The sequence below is a fragment of the Nothobranchius furzeri genome, chromosome 4 (assembly GCF_043380555.1).
Source record: "Nothobranchius furzeri strain GRZ-AD chromosome 4, NfurGRZ-RIMD1, whole genome shotgun sequence".
In the NCBI taxonomy this organism is placed as follows: domain Eukaryota; kingdom Metazoa; phylum Chordata; class Actinopteri; order Cyprinodontiformes; family Nothobranchiidae; genus Nothobranchius; species Nothobranchius furzeri.
The window spans coordinates 70,090,707-70,116,917 of NC_091744.1; the positions used below are offsets into that span (position 1 = coordinate 70,090,707).

Here is a 26,211-nt window from a genome sequence, read left to right on the forward strand (position 1 = left end):
CCATGGCACTGAAATCCAAGTCTTTGATATCCAGTTCTGCAGATGGGTTGAAAGATCATTAGATTGCCATGTTTTACTATGGCTGACACGCAGAGCCAGATGTATTGCAAATGACTCCTGATTAAAAGTGCAGCTTTAGCATGCTGCATGCAAAAACACACTGGACAAGTAACAAGTGTGTTTGTTTGAAAAAAATTCCTTTGACACTGGCATGAGCTGGATGTAGCCTTGCTAGATGATTTTGGCCTTCTTTCTTTACTCCAAGGACAAAAAGAAAACGGAGTGAAGAAAAAGCATTTGGTCACATAAGGTGGTTTTCCAGGAACACTACTCTGAGCAGCTCGGACCGATGCAGCTCGGCCCGACCACTGTTCCCAGGGGCATGGTTCGGTATTTTCCGTCTAATTTCTCCCGCATTTTTAGTCCATGTTTCTTTAAGGTACCTGGCAAGGCTGAGTTGGGCCGGCATTGTGATTCTGGCCACTGATTGGCTAGGGGAGTCACTGGTTGCACTGGAGTTTTTTGCTTTCTGTCACTGCTTGCAGCCATTTCTTGATTCAGAGTCTGACAAAATACCATAAAACTGAGCAAAATGTCCAGCAACACCACCATTTTTTATCTGTGTTGTGTTTCTGTGGAACACACTGGTTACCTTACACAGTTTACTGATCCCCTCATGCCATTTTGTCACGAGTGAAAATCGCTAGGCCACGTCTGCCTGATACCAGAACACGATATTGCCACGGTAAACTTCCAGATGTCTTTTGTTTTCCGCAACTTCAAATGAGACTCTGGTAGTTGTCCTAAAGTTGAAGTGGTGGCTGCTGGCTGTTTCTCCTTCTCTGATATTATTTTTGCGAAGAACCTCTCACCAGCAGTGTTCTGTTGTTAAATATACAAGTGTGTAATGAATAGACAACCCAGGGAAGTGTGGATGTGCAGTGGTCCAGTGAGACAGACAACTGGATGGTCCAATCGTTGGTTTTGGACCGAGCCGTTTTATTGGCTGAGGTTTTTAGACAAATGCAAGAGAACCACTTCATTTTTTGTCTCCATAAAATGTGTATAGCTATGTTATGTTAGAACATTGTTAAATGGCATTTTTGACTCCCTGACGAAGGCTACATTCGCCGAAACGCGTTGGAGTATTAAAAAGGCCATATGTGACCAAGCTATTACAATAAAGGCTTTTTAACATTTTCTATTTGAGAGTGCCTTGGACTGTCTCTTGTTTTTTCGGCATGAAAAAAAATGTTTTAAGCTAGCTTATTTTGCATATTTGCCATTGTAGCTTTAAAATATACCAATCTTTGTAAAAATGCTCGAGGTGAGAGCTAACTCGTTTATAATTGGATCACTAAGACAAATTTAAAGGGCAAAAAAGGTTAAGTGAGATTGAGGCACAGAGTTTGTGCTGCATATTTGTTCCCCTGGTGAGGGCTAAGCTTCCGATGCTCAACAGGCTTGTTGCCTTGGCAGGTATGTTATAAGAAATAGTTTCTGGTTGTGTTTTTGTTTTTTTCCAGAGGTGCAATTCCCATTTTGGTGTGCTGTACCAAGTGTACCAACTAAAACACCACCAAAGTGTATGGCTAACCCACTACAACGCAAATTAAAAATCAGAAATGCCTTTGTTAAGAAGTTCACTTTGCCAATTGGGGACAACACACTCTTGAAGTAAAACAAATTAAATACTCATGTATATTTACATGTACAGTAATCCCATTTGCAATAAAAAACAATTTCATCAGACTAACTTCATTTTTTAAGGAAAACATGATAATTAAAATTGAGGAACGATCCTGAAGAATGATCCAGCAAATAACTCCACCACCGTCAATGTCGGTCTTCAGCAATCCTTGAAAGCTTTCAGAGTTGCAGCAAAAACAAGTTTGTGGTCACCGTTATGTAAGGAAAGCGTACATGTATCTTTTATGCAGGTAAGCCCCTGCTCTGCTTTGAGGGCCCCTGATGGAGGAGTTATTGCACAAGGATGCCAGAACACTGTTCTGCAGCTCCGCCAAGCAGGTAATTCACAAGCAGAAGCAGTATAAATAAAAGATAATGGGCTGCAGCTGACTCCTACATGCTGCAATCAATTTCACTAATTCCTCCAAGTGAAAGTCTTTTCAAAGATTCTTGTTTTTTGTCTAAATCCCATCTTAAACTCTTAAAGGTCTTAATTGTGCAGCAGCTGTAAAAACTAAACACGTGTAGTGGGCAGGTGGCAATAAAAGCAGGGATGGAGCAGTTTGCTTGGTCTAATAGAAAGTGTTTTGCTCTATAATCTATGGGATTTTGAAATAATCGCCATAAAGATTAATGGTAATGTCGAGCTTACTGTGAGGATTTTATCAATAGGCATTAACATACATTGTGTGTGCTTTCATGTAGTCAGAATGAAGACACCGGCCCCTTGAAGCAGATCCTGAATGAGGCGAGAAACCACACACGTGCCAGCGAAAGATGTTTGGAACAGGATGCATCCATAATCGTCCTCATTTACGTTGGCTTTTACACTTTTGGCTGACAATTTTGTACTCTGGCAAAACAAGTGGCTCTCCTCCACCAGCCGCCGCTGGGCCCGCAGGAGCATCTCAAACCCTAAGTGCTTTATAGACTGTACTATGAACTGCAATTTAACTGAAAATCCAGCTGCACAAACTGTGTGTCCTGTTCCCTAAAGGTAGGATATCTCTGGGAAACACCGGCGGTCAGCACCGGTGGTCAGCACCAACTCTGTGCATGCTTGTGCAGATAGGTGTTTCACGTCAGTTGGTGCGCACAAGAGAAGCTGAACTTATCAGGGAGAGCAGAAATCCTGTGCCCTATCTGCATGGTGACAAGGAAATAGTTACTTGTCCCTGACTTGTGCATCTCCTCTTGCAATGTTTACAAAGAAAGTTAGCAGTTGTTGCAGAAATAAATGTTTTTCACAGTTAAATTCCAACACTAAAATAATTAATGCTGCTCAAATCTAACAAGTTTGAACAGTTTTTTGTAAGTAATAGATCATAAAAGAAGCAAAACAAAGCTCACTCACCTCCACAATGTCAGAGTTGGTTCTGCTCTCATGGGGCTCGTTGTACTCTGTGTATTTCAGCAACACTTTGTCCATGTCTGTGCTGGCGTACTGGAACAGTTTGTTAGAGCTGTTGAAAATGATGAGGGCTATCTCACAGTCACACAGTACGCTCAGCTCATAGGCCTTTTTCATCAAGCCGAATTTCCTCTTTGTGAAGGTAACCTGCAGAAGAGACGAGAAACAAAACCATCCATCACGGAAAAGGAAACTGGCTAATTAAACCTCGAGATCAAAGTCAAAGAAATTAAAAAGGCAAAAGTGTAGGTATGTGAAATGTGAGCACGTGTAAATGTTCAGTTTGATTTTAATAACAGAAAGGAGACAATATCAGGCAACAGAAAATGAGTGGGGATGATTTAGAGCAATTATGAAAATCAGTCCAAGTCAACTTAACTGATGACTTTGAAGGTAATTGTAAAAATATCCTAAATCTACCAAATAAAGCAAAGAAGAGACCGTTTTCTAACAGAGCAGGAGCTATTTTGTTTTATCGCTGGTTTGATCTGTTCACACATCTGAGTGTTGTGCACATGTGTTAGCTGATCAGAGCGTGATCCTGGCAAAATCAAAAACCGGGCTGTAAATAAAATCATCAAAAGTAAAAATAAAAGCATCAACTTTGTAAAATTATAGGATAAAGCAACATACTAATAGTTTAATGCATAAACTCAATTAAAAGTGGAAAGACAAAACCAAGATCAAAAGAAACATTCAAGGCAATTGCCAACCGAGGTCACCATAGTAACCACATGACTGTTTCTCTTCCCCCGATAGCAAACTCGATGAGGGGGAGGCAGGAAAGCAGACTAAACAGCAAGCCTGAGGCAAACAATTGCTTAAAAAAATAAATGTTTTATAGGGAAAAATATCCCAAATTAAGAGCAGCACAATCTTCTGATGGTCACATGTGAACTTTACTCTTTCTGCAGTGCTTTATGCAGGAGATAGGGCATGTTAGGACAAGGAAAAGTTAAAAGGAGCCTTCACTTCCTGTTACAAAGCAAATATTTTGTTCTAAATAACTTAAGTTCACAGATGCTTGAGTGTGAACACAAGTTCAGAAGCAGTGAACGATACAGTAGGTGATGGAGGACAAGTATGTTTGGATGTATATTAGAAAGGGTGGAGGGAGTTGGAGGAGTTTGTTTCAAATCAGCTCAAACGCATCAACAGTTTAAAGTGATGGTGTGTATTTTCCCTGGCGATAAGGGGCAGTACATACCTAAATCACTGCAAGCAAGCTGTATTTTTGTGTTCCAGTAAGACGGATGGCCATTAGGGTCAAAAAACTCTGGGAGTGCAATTGTCAAATGAGTACATTGTGAGATTGTTCAAACCTCCAGCAAAATGACAAGCACATCACTGGCAACGAGTGAAGAGGTAAATGTGTAAAACAACATTGTTTATGAATGACGAAAAGTTTGTAACCACTTGTTACTAATTAGTAAATGTGTTCTGTCCTCACGGACTCCCGTAAAAGGAAACAGTGCATCTAATATAGCATCGCCCAGAGACTTAGACCCGCTCCCATGAATTTTAGACCCAGTTTTTATAGATATATGTTTCGAAGCTGCCAGTATTTTTCAACTGGACATCATTTAATTCATTTTCGACAACATGTTGATGGATAGTTCCAGAGATTAAAGCTAAAAACTACATTGTCTCTTTAAACGTTGAGAGCTGATCATAAAACTTAAACTGTGATAGTAGGAAAATGTAAAAGAGAAACATACTTGTAAAAGAGATCAAAATACCAGATCAGTCATTCAAAGCTTAATTTCTGTGGCCTGTTAAACTATTGAATGATGTTCTTCTGGTGCATATTTGGTCTATATCACACAATGTATCGCTACCAAGAGTAAAAAAAACACAGTTTTTGACTAAACCATGTTTTGATGCATAATTTGCATTTATTTTTCTTACTTTTTCATGAATAAAGGACCATAATCATGATTAAATCACAAACAGAACATGGCAGATGACAAAGAGCTGGAAAACAACGAAAATGCTTTAAAACAAGGAACTAAATATAACGGATGTGTGGCCAAATTTATGACAGCAATGCTTTTGTAAATGAGATGATAAAAACATAAGTCTCTCCACCTTTTAGTGCAGTGTAGTAATAACACACTGCGTGTCTGAAATGTCTAGTTATCAGACCAGAGGTCAAGGTAGGAGGCAATATCAGCAAGCTGAGTCAGAGCTTTGGCAGCATCAGGGGCCCATACATTACTGTAGCCCCTGATTCCATGTACGGAAAGCCATCACTGTAGAGCAGCATGAAGCCGTGTAACAAGAACCCTCAGATGGGACTTTGGGTCATACATCACTCCAGTGGTAACGCAACCCCTCCCTGCAAAGTGGCTTACTGTCCTGTATCAGTGCAGCTCTGTCTGGTTGCCTCAGACCTGTTCACATTTGTCATTATGTTGCAGCACATCTTTACAGTAATGCTGCATTCACTTCTCAGAGCAAAAACACAATTTACAAAAATGGAGGATTGAACTATTGTTGCTTTTTTTTTGCAACAGCTGTTAGCAAAAACAATTTGAATGTATTTAGTAAAGTTAGAAATGTCTTTTTGTGAGGATTCCTGCATGAAAAGGCTGTGCTGTAGAACTGTGGAGACGAGTGTGGGTCTGAATGCTCTTTCAGATTCAATGACCTACTAAGAGAGAAGCTGAGCAGATGAGCTGGCTTTGTTCAACTTTAATTGGTCACCGCTTGCAGCTATACCCTCATTTTGACTGGTATAACACGGTATAATCCTAAATGTTGCAGTGTATGTAACCAACCAGGCTGTGGGGTCAACCCCGCTGTGATAAATGAATTTAAAATCTTCCACACTACAGGTAATTGCAACAGACCATTAAGTCTCCTTTAGACATGGAAGAGTCCTTGTCCTTGTGTAATTTTCTATTCATTTCACTGATGTGGCTAACCATTTTTCCTTCTGATAATTCTACCAAGAACCAACACGGGTGTTTTCAGAGGGGTGCCCTGAAAAAAACGAGCAGAGCTGCGTACTTGTTTTTTCGCCCGCTTGAAAATTTGTTTGTTGACCTAACCAACTGGAAAGTATGGGCAGCCATGAGGGGAAACGATTAACAAATTGTATGCTCTTTAGCAGATGAATGAAGCCATTAAGCTGTGGAGATGTCACCTTTCAGCAGGAAGCCTGGGATGAGACACCGAGCGAGGACTTTGTTCCACCTGGATGCATGTCAGAGTGCTGAGTGCAGGGTTGCTGACCCAGGCACCGCTTCATTTCAGCCTCAGCAGCAGCAGCAGCCCTGACACATGGTCCTACACAATCCAAATCTGGTAACTCTGACATTAGAAGGCGACTGTAATAATGGTATTCTCTTCCAGCACAGAAAGCTTGCTCTGTCATAACCTGCTCTATTTTTCCTCGTTTTGAAAAGTTTTCTTGCAGGACGATTTTTGTTAGGTAAGTTGTGACACAAAAGCTCAGAGCAGCGACACCAGCATTTGCAAATTTAACCTCTCTCCACCCCCATCTTGCCTTAGATGACTGGTGCGACAGTGGAAAACCACAGACATCCTTGAGGTCAAGTGGGAGATTTACTGCAAAAGATTTCCTATGGTTCACCGAGTCAAAGATACCCACAAAGACTCTCGGTGTGGTTTTGAAAAATTTGAGTTGCTTGTACCGTAAAACATGGTAAACATGTAATCTAGTTCCTTGACTCATTCATGCATTTCACAATTCCTATCTAACAGATGCTTCAGTAAAATTATGGTTTGTGGAAAAAAAGAAAATTAATTATTCCTTTTATAACATCTTTTTGACATTATAGAGGGTCTACAAAGTGCTTTACATTGTTTCTATTTGTCCATTGAAACACACTCATGCTCCTGATATGTTCTTACACTGTAGATGACATTGGGATTCAATTCTTCTATCGTTATACAACCATCACGCCATTAGGCAACAGACAAATCCTTTACATTTACAATAAACTGGAGAGGCTCCAACTTCAGGTCATCAACACAACTCAGATCCATCACAACTGCATTGCTTTCATTTAGACGCTGCAGAGATGCCGTGTTGTCGAGATGAGGTGGCAGTTCCGCTCTCAGGTTCACACATCTTTTTGCATTTTCCCAAGTTCCACATCACCACAACATGAATATGCTGAGCTTTAATTGAGCTTGTAAATTTTGTTAGCAGATTTATTTTGTCGCCGCATGAGGTTTGCTTGTTTTCTGTAATAAATAAATAAATAAATACACAAACTGATGGGGTTTTTTTTTCCCTTAAAAAGATGACGTAATGAAATTCCTAATTTCAGCTTTCAGCTGTTTAAAGCATTAACATTCAGGTTATGTCTAGGTAATTTGTATGTGAATGGGTAGAAACTCTTTACTGTCTAGAATTTTAAAAAGGGCTAGAGGTCACTGACTGATGTTTTACCTCATAATGCTTAAAGAAACTAACATTTTAGTGATGAATGTATCTTGATCAGAGTCAGAAGCCCTTTTTAGAAGGCACACCATGCTGGCAAATCAGCGTAATACTGCCGCCACAGTGTGTCTCATGAACGTGCCGCGGCGGCATGGCGTAGCGGGAATTTTGATGCATTTGTGTCGCTTGGTCGTAATATTACCGCAGTCCCGGACTTGTGAATGCATATTACGCCTTGGCGCATCAGAGAGAGGCGTCATGACCACGTGGGGAGTTACTGCCGAGCTCTGGCAAGCAACTATATTGAAAATGAAGGTAAACACGGACCGTAAGTTTCACTTTTGTAAAGAGAATTAGCTGAGATGATAAACTAAAGTAATGCAGAGCTCTAGGAGCTTCTCTCCATTTAAGCTGGAGGTCAGATCATCAGGGATGGCACAGGGACTGTGGAGGGCAGACACCTTTATGGGCGACTGGTTAAAAAAACTTAATGAGCGGGGCTTCGATCGCAATAAAAAGCAAGTCATGTCCAAGATAAACAGAAGTCCGCTACAGCACAGAGACCGCATTGATACCCCATTACCGCCATTGTGTAATCTTTTGTAAAAAGGACACACGATAGTGCCAGGTTGTAGCCATGGTCTGACCACTTATTAATGAGCTAAGGCTCCCTGATGCCGGCTCGGCATTTCGACAAATTGGCGGCATTGTTTTCTAAAAGAGGCTTAAATGGACACTGGAATCATTTTGTTGGGTGAAAAATAGATAAAGAAAAATTCAACATTCTACTCTTGTGCAAAGTTGCATAGCAATTCTTGACATGAACACATTCTATGTTAATATAAAAACATTTTCCTCATCTGAGAAAACAGAAAACATTGGAACAGAAATGTAAGAAGCATATACTAGCATATGCTTCCAGAAACCCAGACACACACTTTCACACACAGTCGATGTGTCAATCAAAGGGGTCTATCGATGTCTATCCTCAGGCAGCTCTGCCAAGATGACAAACAAGACATCTGGGTCTGAGAGTGCAGCTGTGACTGGGGCATGGCAGGAGATGCGCGACTCACTAACACCTACAGAAGGGGTGAGGAGCTAGCAGCCTTATTAGAACCTCATGTCACCTCCGAAGAGCCCGGTGGCAGACAAGAGAGAGGCTTGAGAAATGCAAAGATCTGGCACCAGCTGGCAGGGTGACCGGGGCCCTGTGGCTGCTGCCCTGGCTCTGCAGCGCCAGAGTGTGCAGGCTTGGGAGACAAGCCAGGGCCGCCACGACTGTCTGCCTGGATCAGCTCTTTCTGGGAGAGAAGACGGCCTCAGGATCCTCATGTTGGACAAGTCTGGGCCGACGGGTCTTAACCAGAGGGTAGTTTTAACCTTGAAACCTACAGTAACTATGACTGATTGAGTTTACTGGAGATGATGACATGTTAAGTCATCCAATTGTAAAAAAGATTCCTGGAAATATCTTTATTTGAAAGCTGAAATTGGACAATTGGGTAATTTAGGACTTGTTCAGTAAACCAAAAACAATCAAGTAATGCCTTGGAAAAACTTGAAAAAGTTATAGACTATATGCTTAACCTCAATGTAAAACTCAAATTTGGGTTTTACCATTTGAAGCAGTTTGACAAAAACAAACAAACTATGATAAAACAAGGACAAAATTATACCTGGCTGTCACATTTGACAGTGTCTCTCTGTTCTTTCTATTGTCTATCAAGATTTTTTTATTTTTTATTTTATTTTTTTTGCTGTCAAACAAATAACAGTCACCCTGAGACCATCGGGAATGAGTGAAAGCTGAAAAACATGAGGTATGTGCTGTATTCCTCCCCCGAGAGTAAGAGAGAGAAAGCTACTTTAAATGTGCCAACAGGCATCTGACTTTCCAGGGCAAAATCCAAAATGAGCCACAGCAAGGGCAGGCAACCCTCCACCCAGCAGCAAAATCATCAAACTTTTAATGACTTGGACAATTACCCCCAGTGAGCCTGCTTAATGGGATCCAGAGGACATTACTAGACACCGCTCACTAGGTTTCACCACCGTCTACACTAACTAACAAGACTAATATGGGTCATGGCCTCTCCTTTTTTATTCTGCAACATAGCAGATCCAGACAATGATGGGAGCTATAGAGGCATAGTAGAAGACCTGAAAACTCACAATCAGGACCATTAGTTCACTCGCTACACATAACAGGGTGTTATACTTTGAGCAGCTATAAAGCCTCACTGGGCTACGACTGTCAGTGACTAGTTGTGAAGCTGTGAAGCAACTGCAGCTTACTGAGAATGCTGCTGTTAAGAGTCTAAACAAGAACCAAGAGAACTGAGCACATCACTCCTGTTCTTAAATCTCTACAAAGGTTACCAATAAACTACAGAATCGATTTCAAATTGCTTCTACTGCTTTACAAATCACTCGATGGCAAGGGACCAAGACCCATGTAGGATCTTCTCCTTCCTGTATATTCACCCAGCAGGGCTCTGAGACCCTTAGGAAGCAGTCAGCTGGTAGAACCCCGGTTCATAACCAAACTGGGTGAAGCTGCTTTTAGCTACTCTGCTGCACACAGATGGAATCAAGTTTCCCTATGACCTCAAATGTGTCCCAACTAGAAAATTTTAAATGAAAATTTAAATATTCTATTTATGTGAATGAATGTTTCTTATGCTGCACCTTCCACACTGTAACTGATCACACTTTAATTTTGTATTTTTCTTATTCTTAAATCTGAAATTAATTTGTGTATTTTAATTATGCTGTCACTTTATTTTAAAGCCATACTATGCAAATTCTTAAATATTTTATTAAATAATTTTTTTGAGCCAGTATGTGCTAAAATGACCATTTACATGGTTAATGAAATGTTACTCAGACCTCTACCACCCCATGTGGCCATAATACCGCATTTGCAACTTCAGACTGGTGGGTCGCCCCGTTGGACTGATGAATCACTCCTGTAGACCCTAATGAAGGCTGGGGAGACATCTCAGCAGTGAGATTAAGGTGTTAAAAAGATGAACACACAGCGAAGAGATATGTTTCATTTTTGGTTTGACCACAGATAATTAATAATGAACACTAGGGGGTGCTAAAAGTGAGCAAAACAGCCAAGTGTGCATGTTTGTGCTATTCTCGCTATTGGAAAGCACACTGAATTGCTTCGGTGTGTGAACTCGCCTTGCCTGGTTGAAGGCTTAAAGAAAATATGCTAATTTAATTAATATGTACTGTGCTTTTGCAGCAGCCATGCTGTCTCAAGTTTTCTTCTGTTACAAACTTTTCCACACTATATCTTCATTTAATTTCTAAACTGGCTGCCACCCCTCACAAAATTGTTCCTTCGTTTCTCGCACCTCTGATACTGGCTTAAGGCTCTCCTGAGGTGAGTGATCGTCAAAAAGAATGGGACCACATGGATTTGACTTGATTTATTGTGTGAACTCCAGGCATTTTTTCCCCTTTCCTGCTGACTTACTCAAATTCTGACACTGTTACACGAGCATGTGTTTCTGCAGAGGTGCTGTTGAGCATTTGTCTGCAACCAGATATACAGTAATTGGCCTGTTAGTGGGACTAACAAATTGATAAGAAAAGTGAGCGTGTGCATCTGAGTCTCAAAAGGTAATAATTGCTGCAATAAAAGGTAAATGAGTAAAATCATAGAGTGCAGAGCTGTCTGGTATTTATCTAGCATTAATTAGCAATCAGTAAAATGAATCTGGATGATGACTCTGCTGCTGTGATGTAACACCCTCACTTGTGCAGGGCATGACTCTGGAACTTGCTGTTTGTAGCCTTATTAGTGTGACAACACCTCTGCTGCCTTCATGTTTCACGCTGAACTCCACAGGGCCACATAATATATATATTTTTTTTTTTGTGTGCAATCAAATTACTTAGTGCCATACCAATTTTAAGTGCAAAAACAAATGTATAAACGTAATTAAAGTATCTGTTAAGTGCATATTTTACTCTGCACTCAGTTTCTGATTAAGTGTGCACTTGCAGACCTAATCAGCTCACTCCATAAAAGGTTAACAACCCTCTTATAACTCTTGCAGTAATAATACAAGGGAGCTCTTGTCCTCAAATGACACACTGTGTACAATGCAGTAGTTATAGGGCTATTGTATACATTAGAGTAATACTTTATAATTAGCTTACTTAGGAACTTCTTTCATTTGAAGCGCTGGAGCATTGAAAGCTAACAGCAGAGTGGCACAAAGATTTAAATTGTCTCCAGACAATGAAGACCATATGCAAATGACTTTCCCCCCCTTGGTTAGGAGCATGCCCCAGGGAGATGTGCTTTATGGCCCACAGAAAAAAGAGGAAGAAGGGAGAGAATGATGCATTCACATACATCACCTAATACCAAAGCTTTATTTTAGCACAGCAGCCTATTGTCACAGCAGACTTTCCGCTGATCCTGCTGAAATTAACTAAATGCAAGCTGGAATGCCTGCATTGTGCTGATTATACAGTGAGACATTTAAAATCTGATTAAAACACCCGACTTTTGGAACACGTTAATAAAAGCAATGCCTCTGTCTCTTTCTCTGTGGATCCTCTTTACGAGCTTTTATCTGGAACAAAATTGAAAATTGTTTTTCCTCTTTCGCTAAACATTCACCGTTTAGAATTTACCAACATTTTATTTGTTATTTAAACAAAAACAGGGTCAAACTACTGTCAGATGTCCTCTGATAGATACAGTAAACCCAAGCATCTTTGGAAATTTGGTAAATTTCATAAGAAAATGCTGATAGGCTTGGCTCTTGGAGAGACATTTCAACCATTTTAAGCGCAGATTTGTGTAAAAGTAAAATAATTTCTGATGAGCTAGTGGCTAGTCTGACCAAAGTGTAACCCCTTCTTCACACTGGAGGTATCAGCAGCACGGATTGGCAGAGGAACTGTTTACTCGCGAGCGTCACTGCACGCTAGTACACACCGGGAGAATCTCAGCTCCGGAGCAGCTTCTCTGCTGTGCTCCAGGCTGGACTCGCAAGATCGCAAGACTTCAAAGGTCACGGTTTGTTTGTGCTATCCGCCATTAAACTAAAAGCAAGGAAATCACGTTTGATATCACTTTTTAAAGTTAAAATTAATGAGCAAGTCACCCCTAAATCACCTTTTTTTTTTTGCTGATAAACTACATATATGAATGTCTAATTGTGCTGTAGACAGGTGGAGTCAATAATTTGGCACTTCAGAAGCAGCAGCCTAAGCCGAGATGCCCAGACTTCCTATCTCTCCAGCTACTTGGGCTAGCTCAAGGCGTTCCCTGGCCAGCCGAGGGGCATAGTCCCTCCGACGTGTCCTGGGTCTTCTCTTGGTCTCCTACCAGTTGGACGTGCCCAGAAAACCTCACCAGGGAGGCGCCCAGGAGGCATTCTAACCAGATGCCCGAGCCACCTCAACTGGCTCCTCTCGATGTGGAGGAGCAGCAGGTCTACTCCGAGCCCCTCCCGGATGACCGAACTTCTCACCCTATCTCTAAGGGAGAGGCCAGACACCCAGTGGAGAAAACTCATTTCGGCCCCTTGAATCCGCGATCTCATTCTTTGGTCACTACCCAAAGCTTGTGACCATAGGTGAGGGTAGGAATGTAGATCGACCAAAAACAAAACATGCTGATCTTAAATTATCTTAAAATAGAAATAAATTAAAATCAGAAAATCAAAGTCATGAAATTATAAAATGATTATAAATATCATAAAAAAAATAAAAGATAATTACAAATTTGAGTTAAAAAAATAAGAAAACTAAAGATTTAGGTAAAAGCTGCTTTAAATAAAAGGGTCTTCAGCTGTGTTTTAAAGGCTTCCAGACAGATTTTTACTAAGGCCTAGTCCACACGTAGCCGGGTTTTTTAAAAACGAATATATGTCCCTCCAAAAACTTGCATCCACACCACCTCGTTTTAAAAAAGAAACTCTGTCCACACGTACCTGGATAAATACGTTGCTAAGGACATGCCAGACCTGTAGGCGGCAGTACTTCCCCCGTTCTTAACCTCGTCCTTCGTCAGTGGTCTTCCGCAAGGAGCAGTAATTCCGCTTGCAAAAACAAACAAGCACAAAGCGCTTGGACAACTGATAAAGCGAGCGCAGCTCTGAGGGCATCCATGCTGTTGGCTAGTGTAAACACAGGTCGCACACGTGATGTCAGCATTTTTTTGTCGCGGAAAGTGACGTTGTGGACCTTAAAACTCCGGTTTTGTCTGTCCACACACAGACACCCAAAACGGAGAAAACGCAGATCTTCACTTTGGCCGGAGTTTTTAAAAAGATACGTTTTCGTGTGAAAAAACTCCGTTTTCGTGTGGATGACAGGCCAAAACGTAGAAAAATATCTACGTTTTGGCAGATCCCCGGCTACGTGTGGACAGGGCCTAAGTCTTTGGCCATATAGGATGTTGTTCCTGTCCACTACCAGGATTAAAGCCATGAAAAACACACCGTTGCACTTCTAGAATGATACTGGGAGTAAACGAGCCGTTGGGTCACTTTCATTGACGTAATCTACATAGATATGAAATCGCATAGCTGAAATAGTCTTTTATTTAGAAAATCACTGGAGGTTTTCCTCTAAAAACTAATATGATTTCCTTTCAAGCTCTAGGTTAGTTGCATAAATTGACATGTCCCAGAAGCGGCACGCAGCAACAAAAGAACTCGATCCTTTTTTTAGCGATGCGGTGAGCCGCTTCTGCGTCTCGCCTGAAAATTTCCGCGTCACGGCTGGTTTGAATCTCCCCCATGAACTCTAATAGATTCTATGTGCCGTTCCGCGCCGCTGGCGCTTCCAGTGTGAAGCAGTGTTGGCGCTGTCCTAAAACAGTTGTTTTCCAATATTTCATATTAGTTCATGTCACAGTTTTGCATAAACTTTTAAACTGACGCCAACTTTGCATTACGTAATTACAAACGTGAAAATCATTGGTAGTTTACAAGCATAAACATCACCAGCAGCAAAATGGGACACGTTCGGTGGATCAATGGGTGAAGACTAATTGGATTTTTTTTAAAGTTCTGCTAAATTAGCATTGCACTGCTGAAATGATAATGGTGTTATGTTTATGTGATAAAATTTAGACTATATTACGATAACATTTTCAAAGATTGAAGATTTAATTTAAAATAATAAATAAGATAAAAGCTGTGCTCTGACTAGCATTTAGCTAAGCTGTGCTGCTAGCCATAAACTGGAGGCCGTTCAGGAAACTTTCTACAATAAGGTGAGACATACCAATTCTAGCTTTTACCAGACAAAAGTACAAAAATTAAATCAATGTGAGCTAAATAAGTCAGGAACATTTTCTCCCTGCTAGAAATATCCACATATGTTACATTTGTCTCACATACACTTGTGTTGTTTTGAGCCATGTTTTGCTGTTTAGGATTTTATATTTATCACAAGCAGACCGAGTGAATTCCAGCATTCTCTTTCTTTGTGGCTACCCAGATTCTAAGTAACCGGGGCAACAAAAAAAAAAGGGTGCTGTACATCCTCCTGACCCAGCCCTGCAAATGAGAGGGTGCTGTGCAGCAGTGGCTGCACCTAATTGCTGCCAAACAGCTGCAAACACGTAGGGTTACAGCAAAGGGGCCCAGCCACACCGCCGGGACTGGGGACAAGCCCGGCAGTGTGAGGAGGCGACAGGCAGCCCGCTGTGTTCCGTGTTACCCACAGCTCCCTCCTACACCACGAGCACCCCTCCCTGCAACCCGGTGCTCCTGCTGCCTCATCAAGTTCTCCAGATGAAATTGCAGGGTGGCAAGGGAATCAAGTCTGTAAATACGGCCGTACTGACTATGAAATGTCGTGGTCCCCATGTTCAGCTGGCTGAGACTTTGGGGAGGGAGATTAGTCTGCTTAGATCCATGCAGTGTGACAGCTGCTGAACTCCGGTCCAAGACAGCAAGGAAGACGAGAAGAAAACTGCAACTTTCAGATAAGCAAGTAAAAGTATACAAAAGTATACAAGGACCTTATAGAAGTTGTGAGGAAACACAAAGCATTCACTTTTTAACATAGTTTAAAACCAAAGATTGTGGTGTAAATTGTATTTTCAAGCATTTTAACACAAACATTTACCAGATGTAGGAAGACTTTGAATATTTTCTCCCTGTTTGGATAGTGATTTACCAACATTTTGACTACACAACTCTAAAAATCTTAATTGATCGAATGACAACTAAAATATTTTGTGCATGTAATTTTTTTTTACTCACTATGATTCCTAAAGTATTTATTGGTAAATTTGTTGGTGTGTTGCATATTATTAGCAGTGTAGCTGTGCCAAAACTGTAGTTGTTTTAAAGGACACGATATTTTCAAGATTGTTTGGTATAATTTTGAAATCTGACTGAATCAAAGACTCAGTTGTTTTGAATTTGTGGAACTGTGAAGAAATCCCAAACCACTATATTTACAGCCATGCTTCACAAATTATTATTAAATGTATCATATCTGCACCAAACAAACCTGATTTGCAGAGACTGTAACTTTCTTTTCTCTTTTCACGTGTCTGAGCAGAACCTCCCTGAACCGTCTACAGGTGGTTCAGAAGGCCCGTGCTCAGCTTCTGACCAAGTCCTCCAAACACACCCACATCACCCCGCTTCTCCTCCAGCTTCACTGGCTGCCAGTCAACTTCAGGGTTCATTTCAAGATCCTGGTTCTGGTCTATAGGGCCTTACATGGGCAAGCACCGTCTTACATTGGTGATCTTCTTAGTCCCTACACCCCCAGCAGGTCCCTGAGGTCCAGTGATCAAAGCCTACTGGTTGTGCAGCACAACAGCCTAAAGACCAAAGGTGACAGATCATTTGCTGCTGTGGCCCCCAGACTCTGGAACTCTCTCCTCCTGAGCCTGAGATCAGTGGACTCAGTGGTCTCCTTCAAAAAGCAGCTGAAGACTCACTTGTTCAAGCTGGCTTTTGTATGACCTTCTTCAAACACTCTCTCTTTATTCTGCTCTCCCCACCTATTCCACCTTCCTCAGGATCCACTGATTTCCCTCTTTCCTGTTCACTCTCTCTCTTAACATTTTTTCTTTTAAATCCCAATAGCCTATTTTTGCTCATTTGAAATACATTTTTAAACATTTTCTAAATGCTTTTTTACATTTTTACATTTTTTTGTTTTTGTGAAGTGCCTCGTGATTTTTATCTTGAGAGGCGCTATAGAAATGATATTTTCTTCTTCTTTCTTCTTCTTCCGATTGCACCAATTCCACATTTTCCAAAACTGAGCATGAGTGCTTACATCTTTGTTACATTCTTTCTATGTTTCGTATCTGATACAATTTTTTTTCTAGTTTTTCACTATACACAGAGTAAATAGAGCTTGTTTTTACCTTTGCTGACATGTTTCGGCTTCCACTGTAGCCTCTGTCAGAGCACCACCGATGATGGTGGCTACTTCCGTTTCCAATCATCTACGGACAGCAGAGGACAGTATCGCCCCCTGCTGCTTGTGCCTTCTTCCTTAATCTCCATGTCACGTGATTGGTCCAGTATGTATACTGAAAATATGTCCCGTACTAACAATGAAATGTCATGATCATGTGATCAACGGGAAGATGCAGTGGAAGCCAAAACACGTCAGTAAAGGTAAAAACAAGCTCTATTTACTCTGTGTATAGTGAACAACCAGAAAAAATGGAATGAGTACTTACAGTTGAGTACTTGTCAATACTGAGATTTTATTCATATTGTATTAAAGCTGCAATGGTCTCCAGTAGGAACAAATGCCCTGCAAGTCATTCTCTGGGGAAAAAAAGCTCCAGTGAGGCTGTTTCAGCACACAGAATTCAGCCAGAGGAGAAAGTGGCTTCAGACGACAGGATTTGAAGTCTTATTTTGAATCAGACGAGATATTTTTATCACTTGGTCACACTAATGTAAAGTCCTTATGTTCATTCAAAAGAAAAGAGAATAACATTGTCAGATGTTTGTTTTAAAGGTCAAATTTACTCATATTTTCATATATTTGCAGTGGTCTCTAGTAGGAATAAATGATTTGTAAGTCGTTCTCTGGGGGAAAAAAAGCTCAGCTGCTCCTGTTTGAGGTCATAGAATTGAGCAGGAGAAGAAAGTGGCAGAAGATGGCGATTTAGACTCTTATTTCCTGATATTTGGACAACTGCTGATTGGCTAACAGCAATGCAACTGTACCATTGACTACGTTTGGTTTGCAACATTGATGTTTTATCTCCACAAATAACACAAGCCTGAAAGAGTACTGTCATGTTGTGGAGTTGCTAATGCTAATGGTTAGCTTCTACTAGCTGAGACATTCTCTGTTGTTTCCTGGACGCTAAACCAATAGCAGTCTTCCCCTTTGTGAGTCAAGATGGGTGAGTCCATGAACGTTAAGTGACGGTGTGATGTAGATCTGTCAGGCTTTTCAGAACTGAGCGTTTTTCCATCTACTTCCTGTCAGAAGTTCATTCAGGAGATAGGGGTAGGACGCTATTTTCACATTCAGCCTGTTAAACTCAGTGACTGATCCTTTTCAAAAATAATAAGTAAAAATCGGTTTCTCAGTAAACCTGCTCTTTAACACATGAAGTTGCTTCTTTAAATGTATTGTATTCATCAATAGGGTCAGTGTCTGCTTGTCCTTTTTGTTCGGTCTGACTGAGGTGTTGTCCCACTTACCTGCCTGTTCCTCTCATCCACAATCCTGGTGATTTGTATCTTCTTCCGGCCCATGGCTGAGTCCTTTCCGGTTTTCAGACACGTCAACAAACTCAAAGCAGCACACGTTCTTCTCCCACTCTTCTAGTACATTGTGCAACTGTCTTTTGTGTGTGTGTGTGTGTGTGTGTGTGTATGTGTGTGTGCTCTCTTTCAATTTTCTCAGTACAATCTTTGCTCTTCAGGCAGACCTCACCGCAATCTGCAAAGGAAAAAGAGAAAAGAGAGAGAGAAAAAAATAAAATAAAACGTTAACTTGACACTCAACAATGTCTCTCTAAGTATTTTAAAGCACCGGAGGGCTCTGTGTTCTGTTCTCAGGCACATTCAGAAAGTGTGAGACCCACATGCTATTTTCTTTTGTACTGCTGTACTTGACCCTGAGCTGAAGTCAGTAGAAGTCGGGTTGAAATTTTGCGCAGAGAGCCAAGCTCCAAAAGTGTTACTTAATAAATGAGTCATTCTAAAGCTTTAAACTTTAGCTTCTATTCATCGTCACAAAACTGTGGTAAAACCTTTAAACCATTTTATCTGATTTTTTTATTGTTTGAGCAGAAAGTTTGGGAATGGGATCAATGCTTGAATAAAAGTAGTACCAAGATTTCAAAAATATACAATCTCATGTTTGGTGACACAAGGTATGGTGAATCTGTAGAGCAAGTAAAAGCAAACATGATCTTAGTTATGTGATAGACTCCTTCTTGACTGAATGCAGAATCATTCAGAATCATCTTCCAGTAAATATTATAATAATTTATTTTAACTAACAGACTTGTTTGCTATCTTTTATTACATTTGAGAAACGTTTAATAGTGATCAACTGTAAGTTTGTTTGATTAAAAGCCAGATGAAGTTTTCTCGGTTGGAGGAGAATTCAGGAGTGAAGAAAACCATGGGTTTGTTCTCACAGGAGAAGACCTGACCAGTAGTTACGACCACGATGCACCCCAGGGACCATCTAACAATGCCCCATCTCTGCTCCTGCGCAAAAAGAGATATGGTCCCCTCCCTCGAGGCACATCCATCACTTACACTTGGCAAATAGAAACTGTCTAAACAACTGCATTTTCTTTCCCTCAGTATGAGAATAAATGTAGAAAGGTTAACAACTCAGGCTATTAGATGCAGTCAGCATTTGCGCGGTGAGGCAGAGAGGGGCTGAATTGGCAGCAAAATCGAAAATGACCAGTTTCAGTCACACATGGTCATTATGGGTTACAGATGAACTGGCATTATGGTGTCTGGACGTCTGAATCGGGGCTCCACTGTGGGCAAACCTGACTTAGATCACCTTGCTAACTACCCACACGGAGTCAGGAAAGTAACTGCCCTGAACTCCCACAAAGGTTATACCAAACCACATCACAACAAGCCTGGGAGAAGGACGATGGTCTAGTCCGTTCTTCATTTCAAACACAAAGACACACTCAGAAGAAGCACGTGTTAGTTCCTCTAGAAGCATCACACAGATGCCCTGAGCTTTTATTTGGGGTCAAACAGCAAACAACTATGAATGCAACACTAAAGTTTCTTAATGGTAAAATCCCTGTTTCAAAGTTTCAATATTTTACCAAAAATCTTGTTTGTTTTTCTAAAATTTGGACCCGAAATCCCGCCACACAAAATTCATGTAATTCCCTTAGGTTCCCTAAAAACCTGACTCACCATGCGTGCTGTAAATCTTTAAATGTGGAAAAAGAGATTAAAAGGAAGAAATCTGCTTTGGGTTAATCATCACTTAAGGTTGGTCAGAACACAGAAAAGTGAGGTTTTTGTGTGAGAACTACATGTGCAGCAACTAAAGTAACGACTTGTGCCACTTAAACACTTCCCGTTTAGAGAGAAATCAGGCACGATCGAGACACTTCTCCACATACGCGCGCATGCACTTTCCTCCCTGTCTTTATGCAGAACAGCTGTCAGAGCAGGACAGTTCAAATCTAGAGGCATAGCAGATTGTGCAATGACAGTTCTCATGCACAGATACAACATGACAGGCTGAGAGGGCCTTCAGACTGCAGGTGTGCCTCGTGTCTACACTCATCAAAAGCTTTCAGAACCTAAAACAGGTTGCAAATATTACAACTTCAGGTTTAAACACCAGAACGCCGATGTTGGCGCAAATTTATGATTCTAGATAAAAAATAATCATATTTTGACTATGTGCATTTAGAATACAACAGAGAGAGATGAGTATTGCATCACCATTTAATTACAATAACTAAAACAGCGACTTCTGCTCTATATTTAAATAAAAACTGAAATCCTAAAGTCTTCAAATTTTAGTCCATTTTTGATCCATATTCTCCTGATCTCAGGGTGGGCTTCCGCCCGATTCTTTGGTTTCTCCTCACACACAGCTTGTTGGGTTAAACTGTGACTCTAAATAGATGTCAGGTGTGTGCGTGATTGTCTGTCTCTTTGCGTTGGCCCTTCGATGAACCGGAACTCAGTCAAGGACTGTGTGCTGAGCCTTTCACCTGATGTTCACCTAAACTTAGCTCCAGCTCTCCGTGACTCCATAGCAGCAAGTTCCAGGTACTTTGAATTTGCTGCACCTACTGAAGTGATGGTTAGCTTTTGATGCATTTACATTTGTACATTATACAGCAGAATGTCTAAACACTAAAGGACCTTGATAAGATACAGTACACCTGACCCACTTTGATATAGACCAGTCCAGCACTTCTGAAAGATGCTTACCAAACATTTGTAACACATAAATCAATGTGCAAAGAATATGTCACCATAGAAACAGCCACGTCAGCTTGACAGAGAGTCAATAAGACATGACTAACACAAGTTCACGCAGCTTAGAATGTGCTCCACAAGTAACTTGCCAAAGAGTCCAAATCCATGATGAGGTTTACGATGAGTCAGGTGACAGGGATGCTAGTTTGCCTTCTCCTCTGTCCTTAGCATGGACCACAGAGACACGAGGACACTTGGTAACAGGCCTGCCGCCTCACAATCAATAAAACATGCTCAATTCCCAGAGTAATTACTGAATTGAGCCCATTCTGCTACCTCTCAGTTGGTAAGCCTGTGTTAGCGCCAGCAAATGTTAAAGTATTACTCCCTGAACTGCTGCCCTATATTGAATGCATCATAAAACGATGTTCTGTGCTTTTGTGACGAGGTTTACCTTATGAACAAAAATGGGGGCAGAGTAATTTTGTGAAACTGTAAGGGTATACCTGCTATTAAAGTGGACCTTTTTCAGTCAATAGCTTAAAAAGGTAAAGAATTAAAAGCCTTGCATCACCTACAGGGAATCGTATCTCCAACCACTTTTAATTTCAGAGTTCAGGGCTTAGAACTTCTCATGGGGGTGTTTGGTCAAATCTTGAAAATAACTGCACTATCTCATCCAATGTCATTAAAAAAAACATCCAGGAGATCTAGGAGTGTGTGACTCTTAAGCCTGGATCACACTAGGGTTGTCACGGTAACCGGTATAGCGGTAAACCCCGGTAAAAAAGTTGACAATAAAAATAACCGTCCAGTTTTTAAAAAACTAAATTATCTCGGTGGGTTTACCGTGGCCGCGGTTTCGGCGCGGTGACCCTTACCAGCCACCGTCGCTTCAGCTGAGGTTCCCGCAGCGCGCACTTTTTAGTTTGCAACGGCACCAAAACTTTGAAGCTGAAATAATGGCCGAAGGAGGAGACGGCAGCGCCCAGGACATCCATCAGCCCTCAGAGAAGACTAAATCGGAAGTTTGGGCATATTTTGGATTTCTGAAAAATGCTGAGGGACAGTTAATAGAAGACGGCTATCCCGTTTGCAGAACGTGCAGGAAACAAGTGTCTGCAAAAGGCAGCAACACTTCGAATCTAATGGCACATCTGCGTGACCATCACCCACGTCTCCACAGCCAGTGCAAGGTAAGTTAACATTAGCATTTTAGCTTAAATGCATGACGTGAGGACTTTTGGTTGAGAGAGAATGCAACGAGTCACTATATACTGCAGCCGCAGCGCCCTCTGCCAGCATTTAAACCGTGTCACGGACACCCTGTTGCTGGATGAAGCATCTTATTTGTTGATGATGAAGAGAAATATACAATTAGTTCCTTGTCATTGATTTGTTTACTTATTCAATGCCATTTATACTTGAACGTTTGGATTTGATTACATAGTGTAGTAGTTATTTTAGTAATTTGTTTAAAGTGGCTATTTATTTTAAATACATATTTTTTAAGGTTGACTTGTACAGTGCTCAAGTCAAGTGTGGACTGGAGTTTTAGATTTTCATTTTGATAATGAAGAAAACAAGTATATGAGAAAACAAGTGGTGTTTCTTTGATTTGTTTACATATTGTTTATGTTTCGAATGTTTGGATTTGTATAATTTAAACCTGCACAGACTATTGTAACATGTTCCAGAAAAAGAAGCTATTTGTTCCTTTACTTGTGAAAAGTTGCACTTTTGCTAAGGATTTGTGTTATTTTAGGTTTAATAAACACTGTTAAACTATTTCAGTTTGTGTAGAACAGGACTATCAATGCTTTCTGAACATATGCAACACCGTTTAAAAAATACCGCGATAATACCGAAAACCGTGATAATTTTGGTCACAATAACCGTGAGGTTAAATTTTCATACCGTGACAACCCTAGATCACACTATGCGATTTGCGGCCATCACACAGGATTGTTTGTGTCACACTGCGAGAACTCCCGAAAGGTGGCACACTGTATGATTCAAGACTTCAGACTGCACGACGTTTCTCTCCAGCAGGACTCGCTAAGTCATGAGTGCACCTCCCGAAAGCATACATCCATAAGTAGATTGCTAACCAAAACAAAGCTGAAAAGACAAAAACACTTATTTTTAGTGTCAGTTCATGACCCAGCTCATCTTCCTCAAAGAGGAAGCATAATTTTCAAAACCCTCGCTTTGGCGTCAAACTCCGGCTGCGGGTCTTCTTTTCCCATCTTCCAGCTAAACAGCTGAGCTGTCAGCAGGTCATTCATCCTTCTCATCCTCCTTTATACACAAAAACCCACTAAACTACAGAGAGGTAACAATCTATCACAGATCGCTGCAATATCAAAACTTTTGCCGTGAATTCTTTCTCACTGCTCCACAAATATGCACCACGTTAACAGCTCACACCCTCTGTCCCTCTGCAACAAAACGCTACTGAACCGAGTCAGAAGTTGTAGGTTTTCAAGCATACTTGTGGACTGTCAGAGGCTGTCTTTGGTTGTGAGACAGCTCAAAAAGCTGCCGCATTGCCGGTCAGAGTGGACAACCACAAATTTAGGCTACTAATCACCCTCACGTTCAGTTTTTTTACACGATTATGCTCCCAAAGAGGAATTTGGCTAAGGCGGCCACAAATCGCAGTGTGATCTGGGCTTTAGCTACTAGTGCATCAACATTTGTCTCCATATAGGTCAAACTAACTAAGTAACAGCTAGTTTGTGTTTTTAAAGGTCAGTTGGATGCAGCAGCCATCTGGAATTGGGTTCAGCTAATTTGCTAACACACAAACAGCTTTGACTCAAACCGTTAATAACCATTACGATGTGTTCTTACCACACTAAAATTATGGCACACTAGCTGTGTTTGGCTTGTTTTTTGCACCCCCTAGTGTCCGTTTAGCAGAACCAAAAGTGAAACTTATCTTTTTAACATCTTAATCTAACAGCTTAAATGTCTCCTCGGCCTTCATTAGTGTCTACTGGAGCGGTTCGCCACTAAATGAAACAAATCAGCTGTGTTCATGAACTAAAACGTGCTGGAAATGTGCTGGAAGCAAACTCCAGCACATCTCCAGGGCTGCATGATGGCGCAGTGGTTAGCACTGTTGCCTCGCAGCACGAAGGTTGCAGGTTCGAAACTCAGCTGCGGCCTTTCTGCGTGGAGTTGCGTGTTCTCCCCATACATGCGTGGGTTTCCTCTGGGTACTCCAGTTTCCCCCACAGATCACAACATGCCCTGTAGGTTATAAATTGTAAGTTGCTTTGGATAAAAGCGTCTGCTAAATAAATAAACATAAACATAAACATGTCAGCTCGATCAGTGACCGGACCGGCACTCTGAAGTTGCAAGTGCGGTATTCTGGCCACAGAGGGTGGTGGGAGTCTGAATGACATTGCATTAACTCTGTAAAATGTCATTATAGCTCATAATGGCTCAAAAGAATTTTTTAAAACATGAAATAGTTTCATATTATGGTTTTAATATGTTTAAACAAATGAGCTTGTTGGGTTTTCCAAGCTCACCTGGCTGTGGTAGCCGTCTTGAAAAGGGACAACTAAAAATCTGAATACATTATAGATGCATTTGTAATGATTACATTCTGAGTTTTATTAAAAAACATCATAACAAACACACATCTTCCTTTCACCTGTTGTAGTGGGCAGTTGAAAGCCAACAGAGGTATATTTCATGTGTGAAACAAGGAAACTATAAAATCCCACTTTGAAGACGATGATCGACAGCAGCCAAGGTCTTTGAGAGCAGCCGTGACAGTTGCACTTCCTGTGCAGAACAAAGTCAGGCGTCCTACAGCAGGCCGTGGGCAGACAAGACTCAACTTCCTGCCCCTCCACTTCCTGTTATTCGGGACCCTTCAGTATGCCCTCTGTGGGGGAGCGAGCTAGTGGTAAGAAGGAAGAAAGGGAGGGAACACCGTCGGGACTCCCTTCCACTCTGATCTGTCCACTTATTACCTTCCTGAATGTAAGTTTGAGACTAAACAACAACAGAAGCTCCTCTCCAGTGGCCATGCGCCGTGTGTGATGACTGAATGGATCATTACACACGCTGGACAACTTGCAAATGACTCTCTCTGCCACAGACGTTACAGTTAGCAGACCTTTTCCTGGTTTTCTGAACACTCCACTGGTTACATAAGAATGAATCACAGCTCGTGCAACACATGTTAACATACACTAAAACAACACGACAGAACCACATTTACAAAAATCCAGCAGCCTCTCGCTGTTAATCTGATGTGAATTGATTGCGGGATTCTGTGAAATAATCCACGACAACGCTTCAAGTGTGTCAAACTCTAAGTGTCACCGCCGTTGCTCGGTTGTGATTAGCCTTCCAGCAGACTGACGACACAAAGTGAGGTGGCCTAAATCCATAGTTTTGTTTAAATGGCGCCTTGACATGACTACAGTAGGAAGAGAACATCCTCGTCTTTGTTCTTGCTTTCATCAGGAGGTGCTGTACCTGTAAATGGGGCTGTTGGCCTGAGGGGGGTGGAGGAAAGCCAAGCCTCTCTCGCGCTCTCCCTCTTCCCTTTTGTGAGAGTGTGCTTATCTCCCTCTCCAGCAGTGAAAAGCAGGATTGTGGCCCTTGCAGCATCGCTAGTGTTAATGTCTCCTGATGCTAATCTGACACACGGCTGATCCCTCAACAACCACTTTCTCATTCCCTTATTTTTCCAGCCCTCCCCCTTCTTTCTTTCTTCCCCTCTCTTTTCGCTTGCTTTTTCACATGATTTATTTCTTTCTTTTTTGTTTCTCTCTTTCTTTGAACTCATGTTATACATTTCCTCACCTCAGTTTCCAAGGCGACTAATGAGATATAATTAATAAGAGCTATCGCAAGGGCATGGGAACAAAAAAAGTGAACTGGGGGGCTTTTGAGAAATGTAAAAAGGGGATGGAAATTCTGCAGCACTTTCTGTTCCTCTGTAAAGCAATGCTAGGGGCGCCATTCCCAAAACAGAAGAATGATTTGATTATCGTTACAAGGAAAGGCTGAAATAGCCGTTGTGTGAACACAATGGAGGTATTAAAGGAAAATACAAATTCAAACTTTAATTGCATGGGTTTTTTTTTTTGTTATTTTATGAAAAGTTCACATTTCAAGCTTCACAATAATAATAAAAAAGAAACAAAATGTTGTTGTTTAAAAGGAAATAGGCACTGTCTCAAAGCCAGCAGTGAGAGCCTGCACTGAAATGGCAGCCAAGCAGACAGCGAGTGGTTAATCTG

At 41.2% G+C, this 26,211-nt stretch overlaps 1 protein-coding gene across 14 annotated transcripts in view; it reads right to left on the reverse strand.

Annotated features, from left to right (window-relative positions):
* mef2aa (myocyte enhancer factor 2aa) overlaps positions 1 to 26,211 on the reverse strand; it is an 82,408-nt gene that overhangs the window by 41,875 nt on the left and 14,322 nt on the right. For all 14 annotated transcript variants that reach the window (XM_015964542.3, XM_015964552.3, XM_015964550.3 and 11 more), the window contains exons 2-3: positions 18,206 to 18,446; positions 3,044 to 3,247 (exon numbers count right to left, since the gene is read on the reverse strand). In XM_015964542.3, the coding sequence (XP_015820028.1) occupies positions 3,044 to 3,247; positions 18,206 to 18,259 (258 nt within the window). In that variant the 5' untranslated portion in view covers positions 18,260 to 18,446. The remainder of the gene's footprint in view (positions 1 to 3,043; positions 3,248 to 18,205; positions 18,447 to 26,211) is intronic.